The sequence below is a fragment of the Sorex araneus genome, chromosome 7 (assembly GCF_027595985.1).
Source record: "Sorex araneus isolate mSorAra2 chromosome 7, mSorAra2.pri, whole genome shotgun sequence".
Classification (NCBI taxonomy): Eukaryota; Metazoa; Chordata; class Mammalia; order Eulipotyphla; family Soricidae; genus Sorex; species Sorex araneus.
In genome coordinates this window covers 43,601,447-43,629,139 of record NC_073308.1, presented here as the reverse complement: position 1 = coordinate 43,629,139, position 27,693 = coordinate 43,601,447, and the positions used below count along the sequence as shown (strand labels likewise).

The window sequence follows — 27,693 nt, the reverse complement described above, 5'->3', positions numbered from 1 at the left end:
GTTGGTGACGGTGGGTGGAGTTGAGGGTCTCAGAGCAGAAGGAGCCTGGGTCTGGACAGGGCCGGGGGTCCCGCCTTCCCTTCCGGGGGGGCTCGTCGGCAGAGGGACATTCCAGTGTGTAAGGACACTGTGTAAGGGACCTGGTGTCGAGGCTGGCGCGGGCGCTCTCGGCCCCGCCCGATGGATGATTCACACCCCGCGGTGCTCCGCGGGCGCAGCGGCGGCGCTGCCAGTCTTTCAGCGACGGCCGAGAGTGCCGGGAGCAACTGCAGAGCCCCGGAGCCTCTCGCCGCCACCTCGGAGCAGGGGAGTGGGCCACCCCCGAGCGGCCCGAACCACCGCGCGCCCAGCGCCTCGACGGCCGGGGAAGGGTCCAGGTGCGTGCCGCTCCAGCCGCGCGCCACGGGGTCGCCCCCGCGCCCCAGCCGGGCCTTGCACGGGTGTCCGGGCGGATGGGGCGGTGGCGGGGAGGCGAAGGGCCTGGGCGCATCTGGGACCCCGGTGAGTGCCCTGATCGCCTGCGGAAGCGCCGGGCACGGCCCGCAGGTTCCGTGCCCAGAAGTTGCGGGGAGCCGGGCCCGCGGGGCCGGGCGGGCCGAGGCCCGGGACGGGGGTTGTGGCTCGGGGCGATCCGCGGGAAGGGGTGGGGCGTGGCGGGCGGGCGGCCGGAGCCGGGTGCGGGCAGGGAAGTAGGGTCAGGGTGGGCAGCCGTGGGCGGCTGGGCGGACGGGAGCCGGGTCGGGCCCGGAGGGCTGGGCGGGAGGGGGTGTGGTCGCGGCGGGAAGGACTGCGCAGGCCGGAGCCGGGACCGCGGCGGGCAGGGCTGGGGGCGGCGGGGGCCTGGGCGGGCCGGGGTGCGAGGAGTGGGGGGGCGGGCGGGGCCGGAGGGGCCGGTGCGTGGGCAGGAATCTGGCCCGGCCCGAGCGCGAGCGCGACCCGGTTGAGCCGCCCCGCGCGCCGGGGGCAGCCGGTGCGGGACAGCCCGGGAGCTGTCGGGGGTCTGGGCAGGCTCCGAACCCCCAGTGACTCAGCAACTTGCGCGGCGAGACGGGCCGCCTGTGCCTTTGGTTTTCGCCAGTGTGTTGATTTAAAGTATGAAAACTCTAGTAAAGTTTAAAAGGAGCGGCGCGAGAGAAGGCAGTGTGCGCCGCGCTTCCGCGATTGCGCCTGCGCGTGCTTGGCGAGCGAGCGAGCGAGAGAGACAGACACAGAGACAGAGAGACAGAGACAGAGGCACAGAGAGAAGGGAAGGGAGGAAGGAAGAGAGAGAAAGGTGAGAGGGAGGGAGAAAGAGAGAGGGGGAGGGAGGGAGGGGAGAGGGAGAGGAAGGGGTTGGAGGAGGGGAGGAGAGAGGGGAGGAGGGTGGAAGGGGGGACGGAGAGGGGGAGGGCCGGGAGAAAGGGGAGAAAAGGGGCTGACCAGTAATGCTGGGGGTGCTCCTGGGCTGTGTCTGAGGTAGGTCCCCCAGCAGTGTGGGGGCCACTGTGCTGTTTCACCCGGCCTGCTGCTTGGGCAACAGTGACAGCCTGTTGAGAACTTACTCTCTCACCTCCCCCCTTCTCTCTCTCCTCTCCTTTCCTTCTCTCTTCTTTCCTCTACCTCTCTCCCTCGTCTCTCTCACTGTCCCTCCTCTCTCCCTCTTCTTTTCTCTCCCCGCTTCTTTCTTTCTCCCAGTCTTCCCTCCCTCCTTCCCTATCCCTCTTCTGTCCCTCTCTCCTTCCCTTCTCCATCTCTTTTTCTCTCTTTCTCCTCCCTCTCTCCACTATCCCTTCTCTCCCCTCTCTTCTCTTTCCCTCCCTCTCCCTCATCTTCTTCCTCTCCCTCTATTCCTCTCCTTCTCCCTCTGTCCTTCGCCCTGTCTTTCCCTCTTCCTTTATTCCTCTTCCTCTCTATCCTCCTCTCCCTCTCCCTATTTCCCTCTCCCTCTGTTCCTCTCCTCTTTCTCCTCCCTTTGTCTCTCTCCCTCCTCCCTCTTTCCTCCCTCCACCCTTGAAACTTCTTGCCCAGCTAGAGCTGCTGGGTGGACAGACTCCCCTTCCACTCTGTAGTGCCTCTGGCCTTTGTGCCTGGTGAAGGATTAAGGGCCCAGGGGACCCCAGGTTTCTGCCTCAGCGCTTTGAGTCCTGTCCTCAGCATTCAGCAGAGTAATTTGGAATTTTGACCATTCTGAGAGGTGTTTGGTGTGGTGGTGCCACGTTTCATTTGCATTTCCCAGTGACTGTGATGTGGGATTCCTTTTTCTTTCTTCCCATCAGCAGCAGGCTAATGTGCCAATGTCTTAAGGGAGGCACAAGTCACACAAACATGAACAATTAGTCATCATTCTTGCGAACCATTATGCTTCATAATGATTATGAACCCTTGTGCTTACATGCTATGGCCTGTCTTTACATGGGCTTGTTATAGGCCATCTTCCACCTTCTGGCAAGGTACCTGTTAAGGCCGTTGACCCATATTTTGAAAATAGTCTCTTACTGTTCAGTTTCAGAGCACTTTACATGTTGTACAAAGATCCTTTATCAGATGCGCTGTTGGCAAATATTTTTTTCCTATTACCTGACTTGTCTTCTCATTCAGCACAGCCTTTGCAGAGCAAATATAGTATATTTCATCTAAAGCAAAAGAAGTAGGTGCTCGGTTTCAATGAAGTCTAGCTTGTCAGTTTCCTCTTTCCTGAGTGGTGTCTCTGGAGTTGGATTTAAGAGGTCACTGCGGGGGCTGGAGCGATAGCACAGCGGGTAGGGCGTTTGCCTTGCACGCGGCCGACCCGGGTTCGAATCCCAGCATCCCATATGGTCCCCTGAGCACGGCCAGGGGTGATTCTTGAGTGCAAAGCCAGGAGTAACCCCTGTGCATCGCCAGGTGTGACCCAAAAAGCAAAAAAAAAAAAAAAAAAAAAGAGGTCACTGGGGCTGAGAAATTAGGGTTTCCCCAGTGTTGTCTTTTAGGGGTTTATTACTTTTTGTTATTCTGTGTTTTACATTTAGGCCTCTGAATTTTATGTTTATTTGGGGTGTTGTAGATCAACATCTGTAGTGAATCTGTCACCATTGACAGGGTCATTTTTTAATCTCTGGAAGCTCCATTTAGTATATTTATCTCTTTTCTGATTGTGTTGAGTTTTTTTTTTCCTCTTATGCCCTTGGGCATATGATAAGAACAGAGTGTTGTTTTATAGTCAATTCAATTATTAATTCAATAATCTGTTACTTTCTTCAGTTTCCGTTAACTAAATTTTTCCTGTTTATGATCCTGTTCCTTTCGAGCCGTGTGACTTTTTTTTTTTTCCTGTTCCTTTCGAGCCGTGTGACTTTTTTTTTTTTTTTTTTGCTTTTTGAGTCACAACTGGCGATGCACAGGGGTTACTCCTGGTGGTGCTCGGGGGACCATATGGAATGCTGGGGATCGAACCTTGGTCGGTCACGTGCAAGACAAATGCCCAACCCACTGTGCTATTGCTCCAGCCCTGAGCCATGTGATTTTTTTTTGAGTGATTATAATCTAACCTTGTATTTTTTTTTTTTTTTTTTTTTTTTTTTTTTTGCTTTTTGGGTCACACCCGGCGATGCACAGGGGTTACTCCTGGCTCTGCACTCAGCAATCACCCCTGGCCGTGCTCAGGGGACCATATGGGATGCTGGGATTTGAACCCGGGTCGGCCGCGTGCAAGGCAAACGCCCTACCCGCTGTGCTATCTCTCCAGCCCCTAACCTTGTATTATTTTTAAACTGAAATATCTACTTTTAAAGGGTAGTTTTAGGTACATAGCAAAATTGTGCAGTCAGTACAGATATTTCCCATATAGGCCCTGTTTCCATTATGAACACCCCCACAAAAAGCAATACACTTGTTACCGTTGATGAACCTGCCGACACATCATCATCTCTGAGATTTTAGTGCGCCTTAGGGCTTACGTGTGTATTACACAGTTTATGGCTCTGAATAGACATGTAGTGACATGCACCTGTCATTATTATATACCAAATGATCTAACTGTGCTAAAAATCCTTTATGTTTTACTTTTGTTTTATTTTGGTTTTTGAGTTTATTTTATTTACTTGTTAGTTTTCTTTCTATGGTGCCCAGGGGACCATAGAGGATGCTCCAAATTGAACCCAGTTCAGATCAGCTGCATTCTAAGCAAATGCCCTACCTGTTGTGCTATTGCTTCAGCCCCAGTATTTGTTTTACATAAGTTAAATCATACAGTATTTTTTTTTATTAGTGAATCACCAAGAGGTATAGTTATAGGATACAAAATTTCGTGCTTACATTTCAGTCATACAATCATCAAGTATCGATCCCTCCACCAGTGCCCATTTTCTACCACCAATGGTCCCAGCATCCCTCCCACCATCTCCACCCTGTTCCCCCTCCCACCATCCCGCCTCTGTTGCAGGGTATTCCCTTTTGCTCTCTCTCTCCTTTTGGGTGTTGTGGTTTGCAATAGAGGCCATCATGTTCGGACTATAGTCTGCTCTCAGGATGCGTCTCCCATCCCGAGCGGATCCTCCTAGCACCATTTACTTGGTGATCCCTCCTCTAACTGAGCTGCCTTTTCCCCCAATATGTGAGGCCAGCTTCTAAGCTGTAGAGTAATCCTCCCAGTACTTATCTTTAATAATCCTGGGTGTTAGTCACCCATTCTGTTACTTTATATTCCACAAATGAGTGCAACTTTTCTATGTCGGTCCCTCTCTTTCTGACTCATTTCGCTTAACATGATACTTTCCATGTTAATCCATCTATATGCGAATTTCATGACTTTGTCTTTTCTAACAGCTGCATAGTATTCCACTGTGTAGATGTACCAGAGTTTCTTTTGCCAGTCATCTGTTTTCGGGCACTTGGGTTTTTTCCAGATTCTGGTTATTGTAAACAGTGCTGTTATGAATATATAAGTGAAGATGTCATTTCGACTACACTTTTTTGCTTCTCCGGGATATATTCCATTTGCTGGGTCAAATGGGAATTTTGCTATCTACCTAACACTATTGTCCCTTCTAATCTTTTTCAACCTGAAATCTATGTTGTTGAATACTTGTATGGCCATCCCAGCTCTTTTGAGGGAGTGTTGCATGAATATTCCTGCGGTCAGAGGCGCTGAGATAAGGAACTCGGAAGAAATACGTTTCATGGAGGACCAGGCTGGCTCTGGCTCTTGGCCAGGGCAGAGGGCCTCATGGATCTCCTTTTATTGATCATGGCACTTCCAAAGGAGCAATACATTGACGTCACCAAAGGCACCAAAAGATGTTACAGCAAGAACTTTGAGGCAACTGTTATTCTCTTACATCTGCAGGCCAGTAATCTAGGCCTCAGGAAAGAAGATACAAAACCAAAATGGAAACCTTCCTTGGTCTGAAAGCACTGGGATTTACATCCCAAAGACCAGGCTGGGCTGCCACAGGAAATCTACATGTCAATTACAAACTAGGCAGCACCTGAAATCTACATCCCAAAGAATAGGCTGGGCCAGAGCCTGGAATCTACAATGTCAAAAGTCAGGCCAGGCTAGCACATAAAATCTGCATGTCAAAGACCAGCCAGGCTTCTCCTAGAAAAGGAAAACTGCCTCTGAAATTATTTTCCTGAAGGCAGCTGAAAAGGGGAAAATATTTCTGTCTGCAGTACAGTGTCCCCAACAAGGGAGTTGTTTGCTTGAAGGATTGTTTCCATCCTTTGACTTTGAGTCTGTTTGCTCTGACCGTTCAGATGTGTTTTTTGTAGGCAGAAGAATGTTGGGTTCAGTTTTCTAATCCATTTTGCCACTCTGTGTCTCTTGATTAGTGTATTTAGACCATTGACATTGAGAGAGATTATTGTCACAGGGTTTTGTGCCATCTTTCTGTAGGGGTTTGTTGTGCTTGTGGGTTTTTTTCTTGTCTTACAGAAGCCCCCTTAGTCCATCTTTTAAGTTTGGTTTTGAGTCTCTGAAGTTCCTGAGCTGTTGTTTATTCATGAAATAGTGTATGGTTTCTACGAATTTGAGTGAGAGTTTAGCTGCATAGAGTATTCTTGGTGAGGTGTTCATTTCATTGAGTTTTTTCACTATATCCCCCCATTGTCTTTGGGCTTGGAGGGTTTCCTCTGATAGGAATGCTGTAAATCTAAGGGTTGCTCCTTTGCATGTGATTTCCTTCTTTGACCTTGCTGCTTGTGTCTCTATCCATGTCATCCATCACTCTTACTAGGATATGTCTTGGAGTCTTTTTAATTAGGGTCTCTTTTAGCTGCCACCCTTCGGGCTTCTTGGATCTGGATGCCTGCATTCTCCAGCTCTGGGAACATTTCAGCAATGATATCTTTAACTGTGGCTTTTTCATTGGGGTTGCCTCCCTGTCCTTCTGGTACTCTGATGATTCTTATGTTGTTCCTCTTGGATTTATCCCCTAGGACTCTGAATTCACCCTAGGGCTATTTTGAGTTCTTTTCCCAAAAAGAACTCAAGTTTGTTGTTGTCTGTAAGCTTTCTGCTACTCATCTTCAAGCTCACTGATTCTATCTTCAGCTGTAGCCATTCTACTGTTGAGGGCACCCACTGAGTTTTTTATTTCATCTATCAAATCCTTTATTCGTGACATTTATGTTTGTAGCTTTTCTATTTCTGCTCTCATTTCTTCCTGTATTTTGTTGACTTCCTGTTCCACTGTTTCATTCAAGTCCTCTTTTAATTTTCTGGGTGTCTGTTCCACTGTTTCTTTGAGTTCATTAAACATCTTCAACATTTCAGTTCTGAATTCCTTATCGGAGAGATCAAATTTGTGAGTAGCCCCTGTTGGGGCTTCTGGACCTTTTCCTTCATCTTCCCCTGGTGGTGTGGATTTGTGATGTTTCTTCATGTTGTGCTGGTAGTATGGAGATGGGGCCTGCAAGCTCACTATCAGTTTTCCCTCTTGGTGTGATTAGGGATTCTGGGTGAGCTCGGTCTATGGTGGTCGCCTTTTTCCCCCTTCAAGAGTTGCAACTTCCTCTCATGTGCTCCTCAGTGGCTTATGTTGATGTCGGTGGGCCCCACGGGTGACTTTCGTGAAGCGGGGAAGAGAAAGACAGTCACTTTCTCTCCAACCGCCTCAAACGCCCGGGACCCAGGGTTACTGGGTTCTTGTCTCGCTCGCGGAAAAGAATTTCAGGAGTAGACAAGCAGTGAAGTAACAGACTTTATTTAGAAGGTCTTAGGGAAGGAGGAAGGGATAAGTGGAAAAGGAAAACCAGTAGGAGTAACGCGCTCAAGAAAGAACGCGGGCTCCTCCAAAGATGGAGAGAGCTCTACACACACCCTAGCACTGGACACGAAAGCATGAAAGTACACATCTCAAGGGGGGAGATGCGGGCGACACATGTGCTCGGCCACATGGCACAAGCAGCACATGGGCTCAGGCAGCATGTGCGCGCCCTTCCTTTGTTCAAGGTGTCTTTTATAGGGTTTCTTCAACCTGCCCCCCACCCACATGGGGTTTCTTTCCAGGTAAAAGTTCGTTGCTAAGGTTACCAGGGAGGTTGGGAGTGGTGATGGCCTCCTTTGGGGAACCTCCTGGGGAGGGGTCCATTATCCTCAGGGTCTGCTGATGGTTTCTTCTGGGTCTTTTGTTTTCTTGAATCTGCACATCTTAAGAGTCTCCTTCCCAGAGACTCTGTTAAATCTCAATTTTCATTGCCAAGGGCCTTTTCCTATCTACCTGCCTACATCAATGTGAGGCCTCAAGTGAAGCTTCGGGGAATGTGTTATTTTACATTGGACTTATACAGGTTCTTGTGTCTACGGGTATTATGGTGCTATTGGGATAAGCTAGTGGACTATTGGCCTAATGTATTTAAAGAGGGCTAGGATATTCTCCCCAGAATTCCGTGATGGAGGTCAAGATATGAGTCCAGAGTGCTGAAAAAGAAGAAAATAACTTCAGCCTGGGGAGAGGCCACCAGCCCTACAGGAGGCCACGCCCCCTGGCTTTGAGGCCACGCCTCCTGGCTTAAAGGCCATGCCCCTTGCTGGGATAGCAAGCCCCAGGCTCAGAGGTCACAGTGGGGCTGGAAGGTGCTGGGGACCAGTGGGAGATGTGGGGCACGAGTGTACCCTTGTTTCAGGGGGCTGCTCTTCGGACCCACCTGCAGAACAAGGGGTGCGCTGGTCCCAAGGGACTGAGAGCTGGAAGAGGTGGGGGGCGGCCTGGAAGGTGCTGGGGACCAGTGGGGGATGCGGGGCACGAGTGCACCCTTGTTCCAGGGGTTGCTGCTCTTCGGACCCACATGCAGGACAATTAGTGCGCTGGTTCTAAGGGACTACGGAAGCCAGAAGAGGTGGGGGGGGCGCGCCTGGAATTTGCTGAGGACCACTGGGGGATGCGGGGGTGAGTGCGCCCTTATTTGGGGAGCCTGCTCTAGGGACCCACCTGTAGGACAAGCTGCGCACTGGTTCCCACAGTATTTGTTTTATGATCTCTTGCCATTTCCTTTTATTTATTTATTTATTTATTTATTTATTTTGGCTTTTTGGGTCACACCTGGCGATGCACAGGGGTTACTCCTGGCTCTGCACTAAGGAATTACCACTGGCCGTGCTCAGGGGACCATATGGGATGCTGGGATTTGAACCCGGGTTGGCCGCGTGCAAGGCAAACGCCCTACCCGCTGTGCTATCTCTCCAAGCCCTGCAATTTCCTTTTGATTGTTAAACTTTCCTATTAAATAGTTTACTTTCTTGGGCATTTATTTTGTCTTTTGTTTATGTGCCTTAATATTTTTTTCTTTCTATGTCAAATAGTTCAGCTTATATGATAAAGAGTGTCTGAACTCATCCACTCCAAGCTGTTTTATAGTGGAAAATGGTGTGTGTGTGTGTGTGTGTGTGTGTGTGTGTGTGTGTGTGTGTGTGTTGCTCTGGATGAAACCCAGGGCTTCACACATGCAAGGTAAGTGCTGTATATTCAAACTATACCCTAAGCCTGCCTGTGGAAATTAGCTTAAACTATTAAATTATATGCAGAGAAATCAGGGGTGCTGCAATAGTGGGCTACAAATAACTTGCTATTTGGTGATGAGTCAAAAAAAATTATTAGTAAAGAGAAAATAGCCAAACACGAAGAATTCTGAAAGTGTCGACTCATCTTGCAGTGCAATTTCTTCTCTTCAATCTGAAGACCCTAGTTAGGAAGATTCAGCTTCCCCTGCACACTGCAGGTTCTGGTATATTTGAACTTTGCCAAGCCCTGTGACAATAGTTAGAGTGTGGAGAGTCAGGGCCAGCTGGTTCAGACAGGATACAGGCCTTCTCTGATGTACTGAGCAATTAAGCATCCAGATACTTTATTTCCATCATCTATTAGAGAAAAAATGTATGTGGCTATCTGGGAACAACTTGCTGTTCCTTCCAGTTCGTGGTCAACAATTTCTTGAACATCTTCTATGTTTACATTGGCAAAGCTTGAATCGCAAGGAAGGACCAACATAGTCTTCCCTTCAGCTATGGCGTGGTATTTTTTCCAGCCTGTTTTCTGGATTCCTTCCAAAATTTTGTGGTGATGTTAACCATACTGCAGCTCTTCCCTATAGCTGGAGCAGCAAAGGTCAAGCCAAAGAAACATATATAGTTCCCTTATGTCTCTGACCTGCTTCAGTGAGGACTTGGTCTTTTGTTTCTTTATTTGTAACTCTGATATTTCAGTGTATTTATCTGCTTCAACATGTCAGTGGATTGGATGGATCCCACAGAACGTTGTTCTTCACCCAGGGCTGCCTTAGTGTTGACTGCAGGCAGGCTGAAGACAGGCTAGACAGGGGACTTTCAAGGAACAGATTTGTTCTCCTAAAGGAAGGATTTGTTCTCCTAAAGCGAGTCTTCTAAAGGAAAAGGCTGATTTTCATCAGAATGGCATTCCTTTGAAGAAGCTGCTGCATCTGCTCAATACTTGGTTAATTTCTCCTTATTTTTTTTCTTTATGCATTCAGCAACTCAGTATTCAGTTCCTTTCCTAGTAACAAAATGTTGATACTTGCCTTGTCTCTGAATGTTTGCTTTCAGTGAAAGTGAGCACATTGAAATATCCAGTCATTTCTGGTTTACTCTTTTGGGTTAATTCTGCTAATTCTACTTTACAAAGACAAATATCTGAGAGTATTATTTCCCACTGTGGCACTGTCGTCCCATTGTTCATAGATTTGCTCGAGCAGATGCCAGTATGCTCTCGAAAGCTAAGTAGGGTCGGGCCTGGTTAGTACTTGGATTTTTTCCGATTAACAAAAATTACTGCTTAACCCTAGAGTATAACTTGTGGTATACACTTAAAAAAAACAAATATTTATTGAGAAGCAGAAGAGAAATGAATTTCCCAGCAGAAAGGAATTTGGGGGCTACCTTCTGTTTGTGAGCTTTTGACTTAGAACTCAGATTTTTTCCAGCTGACTAGTAGTTATTCTCATTCTCCACAATTGGCTAACAAGTTTTGCTTTGAAGTGGTTGAATTCTTTTAATTTGATTTATACTTAGCAAATAAACTCCTCTGTGGTTTTTTTTTTTGGGAGGGCTTCTTTTCTTGGAGTAGACTGGTTTCCTCTACATTCCCCCCCACCTCCCAATGCTGGGTCAAGATTTATCTTCTTTAATAATTTTTAGAGCAGTTGATCTACTCTCTTTTTTAATCTAGTTAAGTTTAATCTGTAGCACTGCACTGTAGCACTGTCATCCCCATTGTTCATTGATTTGCTCAAGCGGGCACCAGTAATGTCTCCATTGTGAGACTTGTTATTTCTGTTTTTGGCATATTGGATATGCCACGGGTAGCTTGCCAGGCTCTGCCATGCGGGCAGAATATTCTCGGTAGCTTACCGGGCTTCCTGAGAGGGATGGAGGAATCAAACTCTGGTCAGCCTTGTGCAAGGCAAACGCCCTACCCGCTGTGCTATCGCTCCGAAGTTTAATCTAACTAAAGTTTATTCTAATTAAACCTCTCCTTGCTGTAAAAGCACACAGAAGACTTCAATGGTGAATTCCGATTGGCAGGAAATAGTATCTTTTCTTTCATTGCTTTGTGTGGACTTGAAATTGTCTTGTTGGGAGCAAGGCATATTTTCTTCATTTTTATCACAACTTTGGCTAATGTGCTTTGCATTAAATGTGCTTTGCATTAAATGATAGAAATAAATGTTTACTTAGATACAAAGTTAGGTTCTTTGATGGAACATCTTGCAATAATGTCTCACATCTCTTTCTTTTGCTTTGCATAAAAGCTGACATTATAATTGAATTCCTGCACCTCACAACCCACAGGTAGAGTAGTTTTCATCCAGGCTCTCTGCCACTGTACTCAGATTGTTCTGGGCCAGTCAAGGCCATTGATATTTACTTTTATTGAATTTTTTTTAGATACTATTTTGTTTACAGCTAAGAAAATTGAATATGAGTTTGATCTTCCAACATTTGCTCTAAAATTTTGTGGCTGGAAATTTTATTTGGGGATTAAAGTTATTAACTACTTAGGATCTAGCAATCAACTTCTGTTAACTATCCCTATTATATGTCAGTCCAGTCTGGTGAAAAGAAGTGTCCATCACTTCCAGCCCTGGTGACGGAGATGCCATCCTTGCCCCTCAGTTTCTTTCTGACAGTCATCAGAGACTGAAGGCCATGATTGACCAGGGCCATCATGAGGGGACCGCCTGTGCGACCTGGGGAGCCATATTCACCTCTGTGTGTGTGTGATGACCCCCTCCCTCCGGGAATGCCAGGCTCTGGGGAAGGGAAACAGAGGACCCTGTGTAATCCCAGTCCTCCGGGCCCACAGTCTGGTGCAAGAAATCAAAATAACAAAGGGTGAAAATGACAAAGAAATGGATGAAAATAAAGAAACTGGCATGAGCACACTCAGCAGCCGCACTGGTAATCTGATGGTGCCAAGGAATCATATTCACTTATTTCTCTTCTGGTAGAGGTTAGGCTGGAGGGAATGGTTTTGATTAAAATCAACATTGTGGTTAATGGTCATATAATTCACAGCTTGTGATTAAATACAGCTCTTACCATATGCTTTTACCACATGCCAGGTTCTATTCTCAACCCTGAATAGACCTGTTAACATTTTTATTGTTTTTTTTTTTTTTTTTTTGGCTGGAGCCATAGCACAGTGGGTACGGCTTTGCCTTGCACGCAACTGACCCTGGTTCGATTTCTCTGTCCCTGTCGGAGAGCCTGGCAAGCTACTGAGAGTATCCCGCCCACACAGCAAAACCTGGAAAGCTACCCATGGCATATTCAATATACTAAAAACAGTAACAAGTCTCACAATGGAGACTTTACTGGTGCCCACTCAAGCAAATCGATGAGCAACAGGAAGACAGTACTACAGGGCTACAGTTACTATTTTGATTTCTTTCCCAAAAAAACTGAAAAAAAGTAACTCCAGATTCAATGCATGGGTCAGAATTTGCCAAATTCTGCTCCAAAATATCTTAAAAATAGTCACCTCAAAATTTCAAATCATTGCTTCCCAAAGATTTAAAAAGATGTTTCAAATCCTCATCAGTAACTTCTTTTATTTTTTTTATTTTTTATCTTTTTTTGCTTTTTGGGTCACACCCAGCGATGCTCAGGGGTTACTCCTGGCTTTGCACTCAGGAACTACTCCTGGCGGTGCTTGGGGGACCATATGGGATGCCGGGGATCGAACCCGGGTCGGCCGCGTGCAAGGCAAACGCCCTACCCGCTGTGCTATCGCTCCGGCCCCAGTAACTTCTTTTAGGTTAGCTGGTTTCCACTTTGGACTTTGGTCTTTATCTATTAACACCACTCTGACCCCTTTGAGAAAGTCATGACCTCCCATACAAGCTTGACTCAGCTGATATTCCATTGTTAATACTTCTTGCAAGGTCTTTGAAGACCACTCTGTGAGTTGCCTCAGTGTGATCTTTAGTGATGTTGGAGACATTTTATTAATTACCTTCAACTGCTCTAGGGCAAAAGGCAAACCATCTTTTTGTAAGTTTTTTTGGGGACTCCACGCCAGACTGTTTTCACTTAGGGCGCCCCAAGGGACCCAGCCCCGGCAGCTGACCTCCACTACCCAACTGCCGCCACACTCCAGGCTGCTTTCTGGAGCGCGGGCGTGCGACACATTATAAGACACTTCCTACCCATTTTCCATAATTACCACACCATATTTGATGGAGTTCAGACAGTAAGCAACAAATTATAGAGTTTTATATATATATATATATATATTAGATTTATGTATTAGAGATGTATTAAAGTCACTGTCATCCTGTTGCTCATCGATTTGCTTGAGCAGGCACCAGTAACGTCTCCATTGTGAGATTTGTTGTTACTGTGTTTGGCATATCGGATATGCCATGGGTAACTTGCCAGGCTCTGCCGTGTGGGCAAGATACTCTTGGTAGCTTGCGAGATACTCTTGGCAGAGGAATCGAACCTGGGTTGGCTGTGTGCAAGGCAAATATATACACACGCCCTACCGCTGTGCTATTGCTCCAGCCCATGTATTAGAGTTATATATATATGTATATATATAAAATCTATGTATATACATCTATATACATAGAGAGTAATATATATATACATATATATATATATAAAAGTCAGGCTGTTTCTGCGTGTGTATATATATATATATAGATATAGATATAGATATATAGACTTATATACCTCTCAGAGAGCCCAGCAAGCTATCAAGGGTATCCCATCCACATAGGCAGAGCCTGGAAAGCTACCCATGGAGTATTCAATATCCCAAAAACAATAATGATAGGTCTCATTCCCCTGACCCTGGAAGAGCCTCCAGTCACTGGGAAAGACGAGTAAGGAGAGGCTGCTAAAATCTCAGCGCTGGGAGGAATAGAAACATTACTGGTGCCCGCTCAAGTAAATCGATGAACAACAGGATGACAGTGATAGTTACTTTTTTATTTATTTTTAATTTTGGTTTTGGGGTCACACCTTGTGGTGTCCAAGGGTTTCTCTGGATCTCTGCTTGAGGGGTCATTCCTGGCAGTGCTGAGCAGATCCTGTGGTTCTCAGCATTGAACCTGGGCCTCCTGCGTGCAAAGCAAGTGTCTAGCCATTGAGTTATCTCTCCAACCTGATACTTGTTAACTGTTAAAATTTTTGCAGAAGTCCTTCTGCGTAGCACCTGTGGTCATTCCCCTTCTGTAGTGATCAGAGTGAGACACAGATTTGGTGATGTCTGGAGGGGCCCTGGAAGTCTATTTGCATCATTCCCCTTATTTCAAGAAAGGAAAATATGAGGAAAGGTAGTAGGGGAGTGCCTTCTCAAGGGTCATGCAACTGTTGTTGGGCAAATGCTTTAGACTAAAAGCCAGACAAACCATCCTTTTAGTGAAAATTCCATTTTCAATACAGTTTATGAAACAGCAGAACCAGGACTGGGACTTGGGGATAAAGTGCATTCCTTGGTTTTGATCCCTGACACCCACTCCCCAATAAATAAATAATAGTAACAACCTATCAAACTCAGATGCAGCTCTCAGGCTACAGGGGATTAATGTAGGTGTACCAGCCTGTAAAAGATGGATTCATTTAAGCTGGGGGATGGGTAGGGGGGGGAAACGTCCATCCTTAGGATGTATCAGGCCTATGAAATCCTGTGGCCTGGCCCTGGTCCATGACTCGGCACACTGGATGCTTCTCATTAGCCGCCCATGGCCTGTTTGCTGTATCGCATGCCCTGCAAATACTGTTATAAATATCCACATTGCCATTTGCAGAAAAAAATGTCTCACCACTCCTGATTTAAATGGAATCACTTTTAGGGTGTCTTAACTGAGGGAAAAGATATTTTTTGAATTAGTATTTTTGGGGGGCTGGTGAGGTCACAACTGATGGTGCTCAGTGAGTACTTGACTCGGCCCAGGGGTCGCTTTCAGCAGTGTTCAGGGAACCCCGAGATATCAGGGATCCGACTCATACACCAGTTATATTTTCCACCACCAGTGTCCCAGTATCTGCCCCCGCCATCCTGCCCTCCCCCTGCTGTACGGCAGACACTTCCAGGGATAACTCTGGATGTGGAACAGCCTCCCCGGTGCAGAAAGGGAGGAAATCCCCAGCAAGTGACTCACCTTAAGCCCAGGCTGGTGGCAGGAAGAGCCTCTACAGGAAACACACCCTTCTTCCCTCTGGGCCTTCTCCCCTACTGCTAAGGTGTTTACTTGCATTTAAGAAAATTAACTAATGGGGCTGGAGTGATAGCACAGCTTCTATATTTAGAACAGAAATAACCAGTATTTTAACTTTTTAATATTGTCCTTGTAAGTTTTAGTGTGAGGATTAACTCAGCTAATTATCTCTTAGCTGATCTCAAGTATAAAATGTACAAATATTTTACAAATATGTAAAACCTATATTATTTATTTCATGAATATTAACAAATGAAACCAACCAGTTCTGCTGTTCCTGTCGTAAGTTTTCATGAACTCTAATTTATCACTAGGTACAGATGATTAAGATATTTTCATTTTGTGTCCAATTTGTGCGGAAGTTATTTTCAAGTCCTATGCCCATTGATCAAACTTACCAAAGTTATTGAGAAAATTGACAAAATAAGACCCCTTCAGTGGATATAGGGTGTGACTTAAGTGCCCATTACTTGGCCAGAGAGATAGTGCAGCAGGTAGGGCACTAAATTGGTGCCTTGCACTTAATTGGTCCAGGTTTGATCCCTGGCACCACATATGGTCCCCTGAGCCAGGAGTGATCCCCGAGCTGAGAGCAGGAGCAAGCCTTGAACACCACCAGGAGTTTCCCCCAAACAAAACAAAATTAAATTACATTTAATCATAAATTTAATTTATGGACTAAACTTATGGACATAACTCAAGCATACATAAATTTACAAATACAGAAGTTGTACAAACTACCTTCTCAGACCTTATTCCATAAAAGTAGAAATTAACCACAGAGGGGGCTGGAGAGATAGCACAGCGGGTAGGGCGTTTGCCTTGCACGCGGCCGACCCGGGTTCAAATCCCAGCATCCCATATGGTCCCCTGAGCACGGCCAGGGGTAATTCCTGAGTGCATGAGCCAGGAGTAACCCCTGTGCATCGCCAGGTGTGACCCAAAAAGAAAAAAAAAAAAAGAAATTAACCACAGAATGAAGGTGGATAAAACTTCCAACACTTTGAAGGTGAACAAAAAACTGCTAAACAACAATTGGGCCAAAGAGGAAATCACCATCCAACATGTTTGTGATCTCTAATAAGGGGCCTGATGGCTCCAAGATGAGATGCGACAATATTCACACATCTTCCTCCAAGGAAAAATTTTCAACTATTTTTAGTCAGTTATTCATAGTAAGCAATAAAAAATGAATTATTTAGCATCTGACTTTGGGGCAGGCTTGGGTGGTAGTGGTGAAATTTGAAATAATGATCGTGGGAAGGTGTAATGGTGGTGGGATTGGTGTTGAAATATTGAGTATAATCAATTACTGTGAACAACTCCATGAGAATAAAATTTAAAAAAAGATAAATCTCTGTACACAAAAAGAAAGGGTAGTGATCAAAACAACATGGTACTGGAATACAGATAGGCCCTTTGGTCAGAATCAAAATCCAGTGAAAAAAACCCATATATATGGACAATCAATTTTCAATAAGGGAGTTGAGAACATGAAGTAAAGATAGCCTCTTCAACAAATGGTGCTGGGAAAATTGGATAACTATGTGTAAGAAATTAAAGCTGGATGCATATCTTACGCCCCACACAAGAGTAGACTCAAAAACCTGGAGATCCAATCAGGAACTATAAAGTACACTGAAGAAAATATAGGCAGAATGCTTCAAGATTTTGACCTCAAAGGCATCTTCAGTGGTGTGATATACCGGTAAAGGCAACAAAATAGAAATGAAATGGGACAACACAGTGTTAAAGACCTTCTGCATGACAAAAGAAACACAGGCTAAAACTAAAAGAGAACCAACTGAAGAGGGAAAAAGTTGCATTCAACACATTAAAGATTGATACCCAGGATGTGTAGAGTACTAACAAAGGTCAACAACAAAAACAAAATTTCAAAAACCCCATGAAGAAACGGGGAGAGGAAATGAATAGACAATGCCCAGAAAGACAGATGGATGGTCTGTCGGTAGCACTGTAGCACTGTAGCACTGTCGTCCAGGTTTGCTCGAGCGGGCACTAGTAACGTCTCCATTGTGAGACTTGTTGTTACTGTTTTTGAAATATTGAATAAGCTACGGGTAGCTTGCCAGGCTCTGCCCTATGGGCGGGATACTCTTTGGTAGCTTGCCGGGCTCTCTGAGAGGAACGAGGAATCAAACCCAGGTCAGCCTCGTGCAAGGTAAACGCCCTACCCTCTGTGCTATCGCTCCAACTCATAGGTAGATGCGAAAATAATCTGCATCACTTATCACCAGAGGAATCCAAATCAAGAGGGCAGTGAGATACCATCTCATACTAGTGAGAATGGCACATATCAAAAATAGAAACAATCTGTTGGCTAGAATGTGGTAGAAATGGCCCTTTGGACCCTGCTGCGGAGCGAGCATGATGGAAGAGCCCAAGGAAGCGCCCTTGGACTCCAAACAGCCCACTGAACTAATTCCGGCATGGGACCAGAGACCCCACGGTGCGCTGAAACAGTGGGAGCCGGGCATCCCCCAATTCTTTTAACCTCTCTCTCTCTCCACACCTCCCCCCTGAGCACAGCGCAGGATCTGCGGTTTTCCTGAGCGCAAAATGGAGACGCCGAGCCTCTCTCTAGGCTTCTCCATCTTATGAGCACCATAAAAGGGTAAAAGTTTGTAGTGATGTTATTTCTGGTTGTACTTTCCCTGGACTTTATACAGAAACCCAAAACCGCGCGGCCGCGCGACCTAATGTCATCTTAGCATCAGCAATATGTAATATGTCCCTTTTTAATGGGTCGGACTTTTGTGGGAGATCCTAACAAGAATAGTAAGTCTGTTGCTGAAATATTGACGGCAATCAAAGTGGTAGCCATCTCTCTAGACTGAACTAAGCTATATCCCCACACCAGCTGAGAAGAAATATCCTTCTTTCTCGGGAAGAAACGCGGCGTGGTGTCAAACATAGTGTGATGTCCATTAAGCAAACAGACCTGGTGGCGTAGGAATGGGATATAAGGGGAAAAATTATGTACATGGAACAGTGGGACGCTGGTGGAATCTCGAGCCGGAGCCGATACCAGCGCAAGCCCTTCGGTTCCAGAAACTGCTTGCAGAAACTCGACTAGTCTATCAACTAAGCCAGAGCCCCACGCCTGCCGATGATGGGAAATAACCATCCTTTTCGGTTTTTTTTCCCTTGTCAGGCAGGGTGGCGATTACCAAACAGGCGTGAACTCGGTGGCGCGGGGCAAGGGGGAAAAAGAAAAGTTATGTAACAAACAGCGGGACTTAATATCTCTATATTCTTAGCAGTGGAGAACTATCAAATGCCTCCTTGGCAATAGGACTGCTTTCCTTTTTTGGGGGAAACCCCAGCAATGGTAGTGAGTTGTGTGTTGAAACATGGAATGTAATCGAGATAAGGCATAAACGAAGTGGAACTTATCATGTACAAGGGGGGGGACTGGGGAGGTGGGAGGGGGCGGCAGGTATACTGGGGGGGGGTTGGTGATGGTAGATGGGCACTGGTGAAGGGAAGGGTGTTTGAGAATTGTATAACCGACATAATCCTGAGAACTATGTAACCCTCCACATGGTGATTCAATAAAATTATTATTAAAAAAAAAAAAAGAATGTGGTAGAAATGGACCTCTCCTCCACTGCTGGTGGGAATGTTGTCTGGTCCAATATTATGGAAAACAATATGGAGAGTTCTCAGTACACTTAAAATTAAACTGCCATATGGCCATCAATTCCACTTTGGGACGTCTACCCCCAGGTCTGACCTGTGGGAGGAGGCAAGCATCCCTCCGTTAGTTAGGGTTCGGCTGGGTCCTGCTGTATTGCTCATGGATGGTCTAGATCCTGTTGGGTCACACTGGATCACACACTTGGGGCCACTTGAGGGTATTGGGGGGGAGGAGAAGTGGAGGGGGAAGGACAGTTGTGCCTGCACTGTGCCACCTGGTTGGAAAACTAACCCGACTGTTCTCTTTCTTGAATTAGCCCTTTTAATGCTGCAAAAGCTCTTTATCTGTGGTACTGCAGTCTGGAGTAAGTTTTATCTGATAAGGAAGAGCCTCAAAGGCTAGTAAAACGTTTTGTCTTTTCCCCAATCATTTGCTACAATCTCTTGATTTTAAGTTGCACCTCTCACTGACAGTAGGTAGCTCTGCTTATTTGTTCTAACCATATCTATGGTGGAATTGTTTTGTGGACTTACAGTTTCTGTAGCTGCTACTATGAGTGAGAAGATTCTAAAATTCTAGGCATTTATTTTGCTTATAGTGTACTGTTTTCCTCTTCCTCTTTCCCTGCGTATTTTAATGTAGTTTTTAGAATTCCTTTTTTAACTGTATGTTTGCTTTTCATCTGTAATCTTTGCATTGTTACTATGTAGTTTCTATAGGAGTTACAGTTAACACATTAAACTTTTAATTTGTGACAAACTATACATGGCAGAATAAACATTAATTCTCAAAACAGAGGTTACTAGCACTCACATTGCTGCGTATCTTTAAGCACCATTCAGCCATAGAATGTTCTCAAGTTCTCACAATGGCACGTGTACTTAATAAACAATAACTCTCCATTTCCACCACCTCTTCAGCCCTGGTAACCAGTGTTCTACTATTTCTATGAATGTGATCACTCTGTGTACTCATTTCTTCTGAAAGTAGTTCTATATATTTGTCATTTGTGATTGTCTTAGAACATTGAAAATGTCTTTAAAAAATTAGTTAAGGGGAGGGGCCGGAGCGATAGCACAGTGGGTAGGGCGTTTGCCTTGCACGCGGCCGACCCAGGTTCAATCCCCGGCATCCCATATGGTCCCCCAAGCACCGCCAGGAGTAATTCCTGAGTGCAAAGCCAGGAGTAACCCCTGAGCATCGCTGGGTGTGACCCAAAAAGCAAAAAAAAAAAAAATTAGTTAAGGGGAATGGAGAGATAGGACAGAAGGCAGAGTGCTTGCCTTGCACATGACGGATTGGGTTCAATTCCCAACATCCAATATGGTCCCCCAGGCTCCACCAGGAGAGAGCCCTGAGCATCACCAGGTGTGGCCCAAAACTGAGAGAGAAAGGAAGGAAGGAAGGAAGGAAGGAAGGAAGGAAGGAAGGAAGGAAGGAAGGAAGGAAGGAAGGAAGGAAGAGAGGGAGGGAGGGAAGGAGGGAGGATGGAAGGAAGGAAGGAAGGAAGGAAGGAAGGAAGGAAGGAAGGAAGGAAGGAAGGAAGGAAGAGAGGGAGGGAGGGAGGAAGGAAGGAAGGAAGGAAGGAAGGAAGGAAGGAAGGAAGGAAGGAAGGAAGGAAGGAAGGAAGGAAGGAAGGAAGGAAGGAAGGAATAGCATTCCATTGTGTAACATACCACATTATCTTTATCCATTCATCTCTTCTTCAACGCCTAGGTTGTTTCCTGATCTTAGCTATTTTGAACAGTGCAGCAATGAACATAAAATGAGGCACCAATTTAACTTATATTTGATGTTAGATTGTGTGTGCTTCTTATATATTTATTTTTGGCTTTTGGAAACACCTGATGGCACTTGAGACCTATTCAGTTCAGTGCTCAGGTGTCGTTCTGGGCAGTGCTTAGGGGACCATGCGGTGTTGGGGATTACACCCATGCCTCCCACATTTGTATGTGGACCTCTTTTTTTTCTTAATTTTTTCTATTGTATAACCCTCATCTGCAAAAGTGTGTAAAAGAGTATCATTGGGTGCATTCACAGATGTAGTGGAATAATAGAAGTAAACCTCACTCAAAAATGGATTGAAGGGATCTCATATAATTTTACATTCCTTTTTGGTTTGTTTGGGGCAGGGGCCTGGGGGACCATACCCAGCGGTGCTTAAGAACTGCTGCCAACTTGGTGCTGGGGTTGGCCCTGGGGGTGCTTAGAGACCATGTAGTGCTGGAATGGATCCCAGACCTCCTGCACGCAAACCCTCTGAACTTTCTCCCAGGCTGGTTTTGCATTCTTTTCTTTTCTCTTGTTGGGGTGTGAGCGAGTGCACACCTTGGCTCTGTTTTCGAGAATTACTTCTGGCAGACTCAAGGGGCTATAGGGGGTGCTGAGAGTTGAACCCAGGTCAGCTACCTACAGACTAGCGCCCTACCCACTGTACATTATTGGCATTATTGGGCCACACAGGATAACACTAGATAATGCTGTACTGTGTTTTCCAACCCTGGTTTTGCTGTTTGTTTTTTTTTTTTTTTGCTTTTTGGGTCATACCTGATGATGCACAGGAGTTACTCCTGGCTTTGCACTCAGGAATTATTCCTGGCGGTGTTCAGGGGACAATATGGGATGCTTATGGGGACCATATGGGATGCGGGGAATCGAACCCGAGTCGGCCGCATGCAAGACAAATGCCCTACCTGTTGTGCTATTGCTCCAGCCCCTGGTTTTGCATTCTTATGAAAACTTTAGTTGCTCTTTTTTTCTTGAATAAACACTTTCTTTTATAAAAAGATAAAAATATTAAGGAGTGTTTCTGAGGCATGATTGTGAAAGGGATATTTTTTATATTGCTTTCTTCTCTCATTTTTGCATATAGGAAAGCCATGAATTTTGGGGTATTTCTTTATAGCCTGCAACTTTACTATACAAGCCTATTGTTTCTAGGAGCTTCTTGGTAGAGGCTTTAGGGTTCTCTAAGTATAGTATCATGTCATCTGCACGCAGTGAGAGCTTGATTTCTTCCTTTCCTATATGGATGCCCTTAATATCTTTTTCTGCCTAACTGCTATGGCAAGTACTTCCAGCACTGTATTTAATAGAAGTGGCAAGAAAAGTGTGTGTGGGCTGAAGGTAGGTAAGATAGAAAATAGATCACTATGACAATAGTAGCTGGGAATGATCACATGGGACAAGTGGGACAAGATCTAAGGGTTAAAGGTAGGTAGAGCATGTTCTTGATAACCTTTCAGTATCAATATTGCAAATCACAATGCCCAAAGAAAGGGGGGTGCAATATATATATGTGTATGTATATATATATATACATATATATATATATATAAAGAGAGAGAGAGAGAGAGAGAGAGAGAGAGAGAGGGAGGGAGGGAGAAGAAAAGTGCCTGCCAAAGAGCAGGCAGGAGGTGAGGGTTAGGGTGTGATGGAAGGGAACCAGGGGCCACTGGGTGATGGGAAATGTAGACTGGTTGAGAGATGTGTGTTGGAATACTGTATGACTGAAATCCATTCCTGTACAGCTTTGTAATACTCTAAAAAATAAATAAATAAAAATTTAAAATTTAAAAACTAAATAAAATGATGAAGCACAAAAAGTATTAAAAAGGGTATTGTTAGAAGGCGGGGGGTGGGAAGAAGGGTACTGTGGGTACATTTTATTCATATTTGGCGACTGTGGTGAAAAGAATGTGAGACATTACTAGAAGGGCTTCGTATGGAAGCCACTCATAACCACACCTGCTTTGTCCCCACAGGTTCTAGCTACCACACCATGACAAGGAGATGGATGCTAGTTCTTTGCTTAATGTTTGCCCAATTCGGACTGAGTCTTGCAGAGACAGGGATGTGTCCAGCAGGTACACTATGACTGATTTCCTGCCCTTACCCTACCTTGTCTCCACACCTTCCAGTTTTGCTGCTGCAGATGACGGTTCTTTATTAATATCTCCTGAATTTGTCAGTGATACTAGTATATCAGGGGTTGGTTGGCAAGTCCTCCTACCTCCTGGAGTTCATTGAACATGATTGGGTCGTGGTGGGACTTCTGCCACACTCATCTATCCTTCTCTTGCCACTTGGGTGAGTACTAATTTGTCTCCATAAGTACAAGAGCAGCACCAGGAGTGCTTCAAGTCCCTTAAGGGTGCTGTTTCTTTTCATCATCTTTGCTTATTCCAAATGCTCTGATACTCTGCCATTAGGGCAAGCCCACCGGCACATATGAGCTTTTCACGGTGTCATGAGGCGAAGAGGAAGGAGCCTAGTCCCAAGCAAGCACAAGCAAAACTGCAGAAGGATATCTTCAGGGTCCTGTTGCCACAGTCTAGGAGAAATGTGGGGACCTGGACAGAGTAAGTGTGGAGAACATTGGGATATCAGGAAGGACCAGAGACTCACTGAAATACTCCTTTCCCTGTATAAACTTTGTACGAAAAGTCGCTCACTTATATAAATATGTAGTTGCAGTGTTTGGGAGTTTCTTAACTAATCATTTATTGGCCTATTTTTTTGTAAGAAGAGAGTTAGGACTACATCTTTTTTCTATTTTAAATCAACCTTCTTGGGGCCGGAGCGATAGCATAGCAGGTAGGACTTTTGTCTTGCATGTGGCCGACCCACGTTGGATCCCTGGCATCCCGTATGGTCCCCCAAGCACTGCCAGGAGTAATTCCTGAGGGCAAAGACAGGAGTAACCCCTGAGCATTGCTGGGTGTGTCCCAAAAAGCAAAAAAATAAATAAATAGAACAACCTTCTTCAGTGGCCCTATACTTTGGTAAGTAATCACATCTTCATTTTGATATAAAGCGTCCTCTGGATAATGTATTATTAAAATTTAAGAAAGATTGTTTTTAGTGTTCCTTCGATATTGTTACTATAAATGAGGTTTGAGGACAGTCTATACAAGAATTGTGGCTCTGTTTTGTTTTTCCTCATTCTGAAAATTGCTATCCTTTAATTAAAGAGTTTAAACCATTGATGTTTAAAATAATTATTAAAAAATATATATTTATTTTTGCCTTAGGTATTGTTTTCTTTATGTTTTTATCTCTATTTTTCTGTCATCCACTTGGGAACTGGGGCTAGCGGAAGCCAGGGAGTGAGGGGTCTCTTGAAGGAACCAGGTTTCCTGATTCTTCCACGATTGTAGTTCGGTGTCCAATAATGTGGCCACTTGGTCCGGGTGACTAGAGGGATATGAAATAAGACTACTCTGGATCTGAGTGGTATAAGGGAGAAATATTCCCTAGATTAGAACACTCTTTGAAAAATAATGTAAAAGCTTAATTTATTGAGTAAAATGTATTATTCTATTTCCTTCTCTTTCACATTATCATCATCATCATCATCATCATCATCATCATCATCATCATCCCTTTGATAGTCGAATTTCTTTAGTGGTCTCAGTAATGTCTCCATATGTCCTAGCCCTGAGATTTTAGAAGCATCTCGTTACTCATCCTTCCCAATGACGCTGCATTGGAGGCTCTTTCAGGGTCAGGGGAATGAGACCCAACATTGTTACTGGTTTTGGCATATGAATATACCCGGGGAGTTTTCGAGGCTCTCCCATGTGGGCAGGAAACTCTCAGTAGCTTGCCAGGCCCTCACAGAGGGAGAAGTAGGCTATAAGATTCCGGGAGCTTGGTTTTAAGTCTCTGGATGTTGGCCATTGGTGGGATTACTCGGCATTGGGGGCAGTCCCTGGGTGTGACCGCCTAGCTACTGGAAAATGGTAATCTGGGTGGAAGAGGCCCTGTCCCAATCCGAGCAGGCTTGGAGGTCTCAGCCCCAGGTCCCACACACCTGGGTTCCTCTGCCGGTACCCTCATGCGTGAGGCTCATCCGAATGTGTGGAGAGGTGCCTTGACCATGGCTGTGGCTAGGCTGCAGAGGCCTTCGGCCACAGGAGCTCTGCTCAAGGAGGGAGGGAAGCTGGAGCCCACCCCCTCCAAGGGGCCCCGGGGAAGACAGCCTGGCGCGTGGGCAAGAGACTCTCTTTTCACATAGCCCCTACAAAATTCAAATTGCGTGTTAACTTTCGTTACAGTTAAACGTTACAGAGTGGGGCAGGGCAAAATTCAGTAGAGCAGATCTCCTTGTAAAATTCCATTTTTGACTGAAAAAAGAAGTCCCCAGTCATACTTACCAAACTCTGTGAACCCTATGGATTAATTTATCAGTTTTTGTCTCTATTCCCAGGAACCTATCTTGCAGAACATGGAACTTGTGTAAAATGTCCTGAAGGAAGTTATACTAATCACAGTAATCAACTTACAGCCTGTTTACCCTGCCGTGGCTGTGAATCAGGTACTGAACATGGGACCTCGTGCAGAGGTGATCTGGTAGGATTCTATTCAACCTCGAATGAGGAGACCTGGATTCTATTCCTCCTTGCTCCTCACCATCCCGGTTATATGATTATGACATATCCAGAAAAGAAAATGAAAAATTGTCTGTACAATCCATAGTGCACAGAAGTGAAAATTTTAAACCACCAAAGGTGAGCAGTGGGGCCCTCATCTGTCCCTGGAAATAGACAGCTCGGAAGGCCTGACCGCACTGCAAAGCGCCAGGAGTGAGCAGGGGCTGGCTGGAGACTGGACTCGGCAGCTCTGGGCTGGGCTCTGGGCTCCTCTCTCAGCCCACAGGGCAGGTTTTAGGAAGCCACTCAAGGCTTCCTCTCAGCTCACACCCACCTTCCCAATAACCCAGCGATCTTGTCCTTAACTTTCCTCTCCAGGCAGATTTTTCCTCTCCATGCAGATTCCTTACATAATGGAATGTAAATGTCTTATTCTACATCTCTGCACATCAGTGACAGTGGAGAGCAATTGTCATTTATGTGTGTCACATGTGTTGCTGCAGAAGTGGGCCCGCAGAACTGCAGAGAGCGAGTGGGAGGGTGTTGGATGGTGACAAGTGGTTGAGGATAAGCAAACCCTGCCTGTGGGTTGGAGTGAGAGTAAAGCGGATAGGGCGCTTGCATGCAGCCAGTCCACACTCCATCCCTGGCACCACCTAGAGTGCTTTGAGCCAACCAGGAGTGATCCCTGAGTGCAGCGTCAGGAATAAGCCCTGAACACTGCCAGGTCTGTCAGAAGAATAAATTAAAAACAAACATACAAAAAAATCTGCTTCTTCGTCAGCAGGTCTAGTAGAAGTCAGTCTGTGCACGCCCACCCAAAACACAGAGTGTGGATGCAAAGCTGGTGAATGCCTGACAGACGATTCTCCTGAACATTGTGAGCCATGTCGAAGGTGAGCTGAGGCCAAGGGGGTTGCACCCCGCACCTGTCTTACATTCACGTGAACCGATTCTCACCTGCTTCCAATCAGCCTCTGTCTCCCAGAGTCTCCTCTGCCTGTGGGGTCTTCTGAGCTCCCGAGCCCATCTGCAGGTCCCCGACACTGCTCCCCTGTGGTCTCCTTCCCACACTCCCTTCCTGCTTGCCCAGCACAAGTTGTCCACTCGGCAGAGTAAGCTACTCTTTAGATAGGAGTCCTACTGTGATGCATGGGATCTTTAAACATTTATTTTAAAAACAGAAGCTAAGAAATGAGTAATGCAGACAGGTTCATATTTGGTCATCAAAAATAATCTTGAATGGTCTTTCATCAGGCCAGTGACCCATCAACAGGCTTCCACAGCCACGTCAGGAAACCTAGCTCCTTCAAGAGACCCCTCACTCCCTGGTTTCCAATAAGCCCCAGTTCTCATCACAAGATGCTACTCTACCCAGGTTATTAGAGTTTAAATAATAGAAGAATAGCTTGCCCTTCTCTAACTCTCTGGGTTTGCTTGTTTGATAGTTCAGTGAGACGGGTAGAGGAATTCTTCCTCATTTAATGGCAAAACCGGGGGCCAGAGCAATAGTACGGTGGGTAGGGAGGATGCCTTGCATGCAGCCAATCTGTTCGAATGTTCGAAACCTAGCATTCACACGAACCCTTGAGCCTGCCAGGAGTGATCCCTGACCACAAAACTAGGAGTAAACCCTAAGCACTGCCAGGTGTGACCCCTAAACAAGCAAGCAAACAAACAAACAAAAAAAAAACTGGAGGACAAGGCATCACTTGTCACAAATCCATCTGACCACTGGCCTAGAGTGAGCTTCTCCTCACAGGTCCCTCCTGCAGCCCAGGGGAGTCAGTGCAGCCCTGCAGCCTGCTGCGAGTCAGCTTCTGTGACTCAGCGGGAAGCCAGGGGCACCTGTGCTCAGACCTTCCTGCCCAACCGCCTCTGACACAGCCTGTTCTCTGCCCTTTCGTCTGGGCCACTGGGCAGCAGGTGGCTTCTTCTAGCTCTTCCTGGCTAGTGGTCCCTCTGCATTGCGACTTCCCTGTGTGTGTAACTTGGAATCCTGAAGGAATGATTGAGGACAGCTGCCATACTTGGTGGAATGACACACAGTGTCACTAACAACATAATGGGTGTTTTCTTTTTGGGTCACACTCAGCAGTGCTCAGGGGTCACTCCCGGCTCTGCACTCAGGAATCAATCCTGATGGTGCTCAGGGGACCAGTTAGGATATTGAGGATCAAACCTGGGTCAGGTCCGTGCAAGGCAAACGATTCCCCACTGTACTGTCGCTCCAGCCTCAGCAAACAGCCCAATGGAACTGGGAATGATTGGACTGCAGTTGGAGTTGGAGTTGGAGTTGTAGTTTGTATCCTACTGGCAGTGTCGGCGCTATTCTGTAAAATTCATTGTCTCGGAAAGAACAAGTCTCAAGGTGAGAATCTTCACATGAGGTATGTGCTTACAGGAGAGAAGGATGCAGTACATTCAAACCTGCAGGGAGGATGGTCTAGAAGGGGCAGGTCTCAGGGTCCACTGGAGGTGGGGCTGGTACTGTCACCTTCCCTCCTGATCCTGTGT

General features: G+C 45.9%; 1 protein-coding gene and 1 non-coding gene across 2 annotated transcripts in view; one reads left to right on the top strand and one right to left on the bottom strand.

Annotated features, from left to right (window-relative positions):
* The first annotated feature begins 254 nt into the window (after positions 1-254).
* Positions 255-27,693, top strand: part of LOC129406594 (tumor necrosis factor receptor superfamily member 10A-like) — a 33,726-nt gene continuing 6,287 nt past the window's right edge. Inside the window, exons 1-5 of the mRNA XM_055144845.1 lie at positions 255-377; positions 22,567-22,668; positions 25,014-25,121; positions 25,964-26,072; positions 27,411-27,547. Coding sequence (XP_055000820.1) covers positions 22,584-22,668; positions 25,014-25,121; positions 25,964-26,072; positions 27,411-27,547 — 439 coding nt within the window. The 5' untranslated portion in view covers positions 255-377; positions 22,567-22,583. The remainder of the gene's footprint in view (positions 378-22,566; positions 22,669-25,013; positions 25,122-25,963; positions 26,073-27,410; positions 27,548-27,693) is intronic.
* On the bottom strand, positions 2,253-2,352 carry LOC129406693 (small nucleolar RNA U13). The gene has a single exon (XR_008631167.1). It is a non-coding gene; the product is annotated as a small nucleolar RNA U13 (small nucleolar RNA).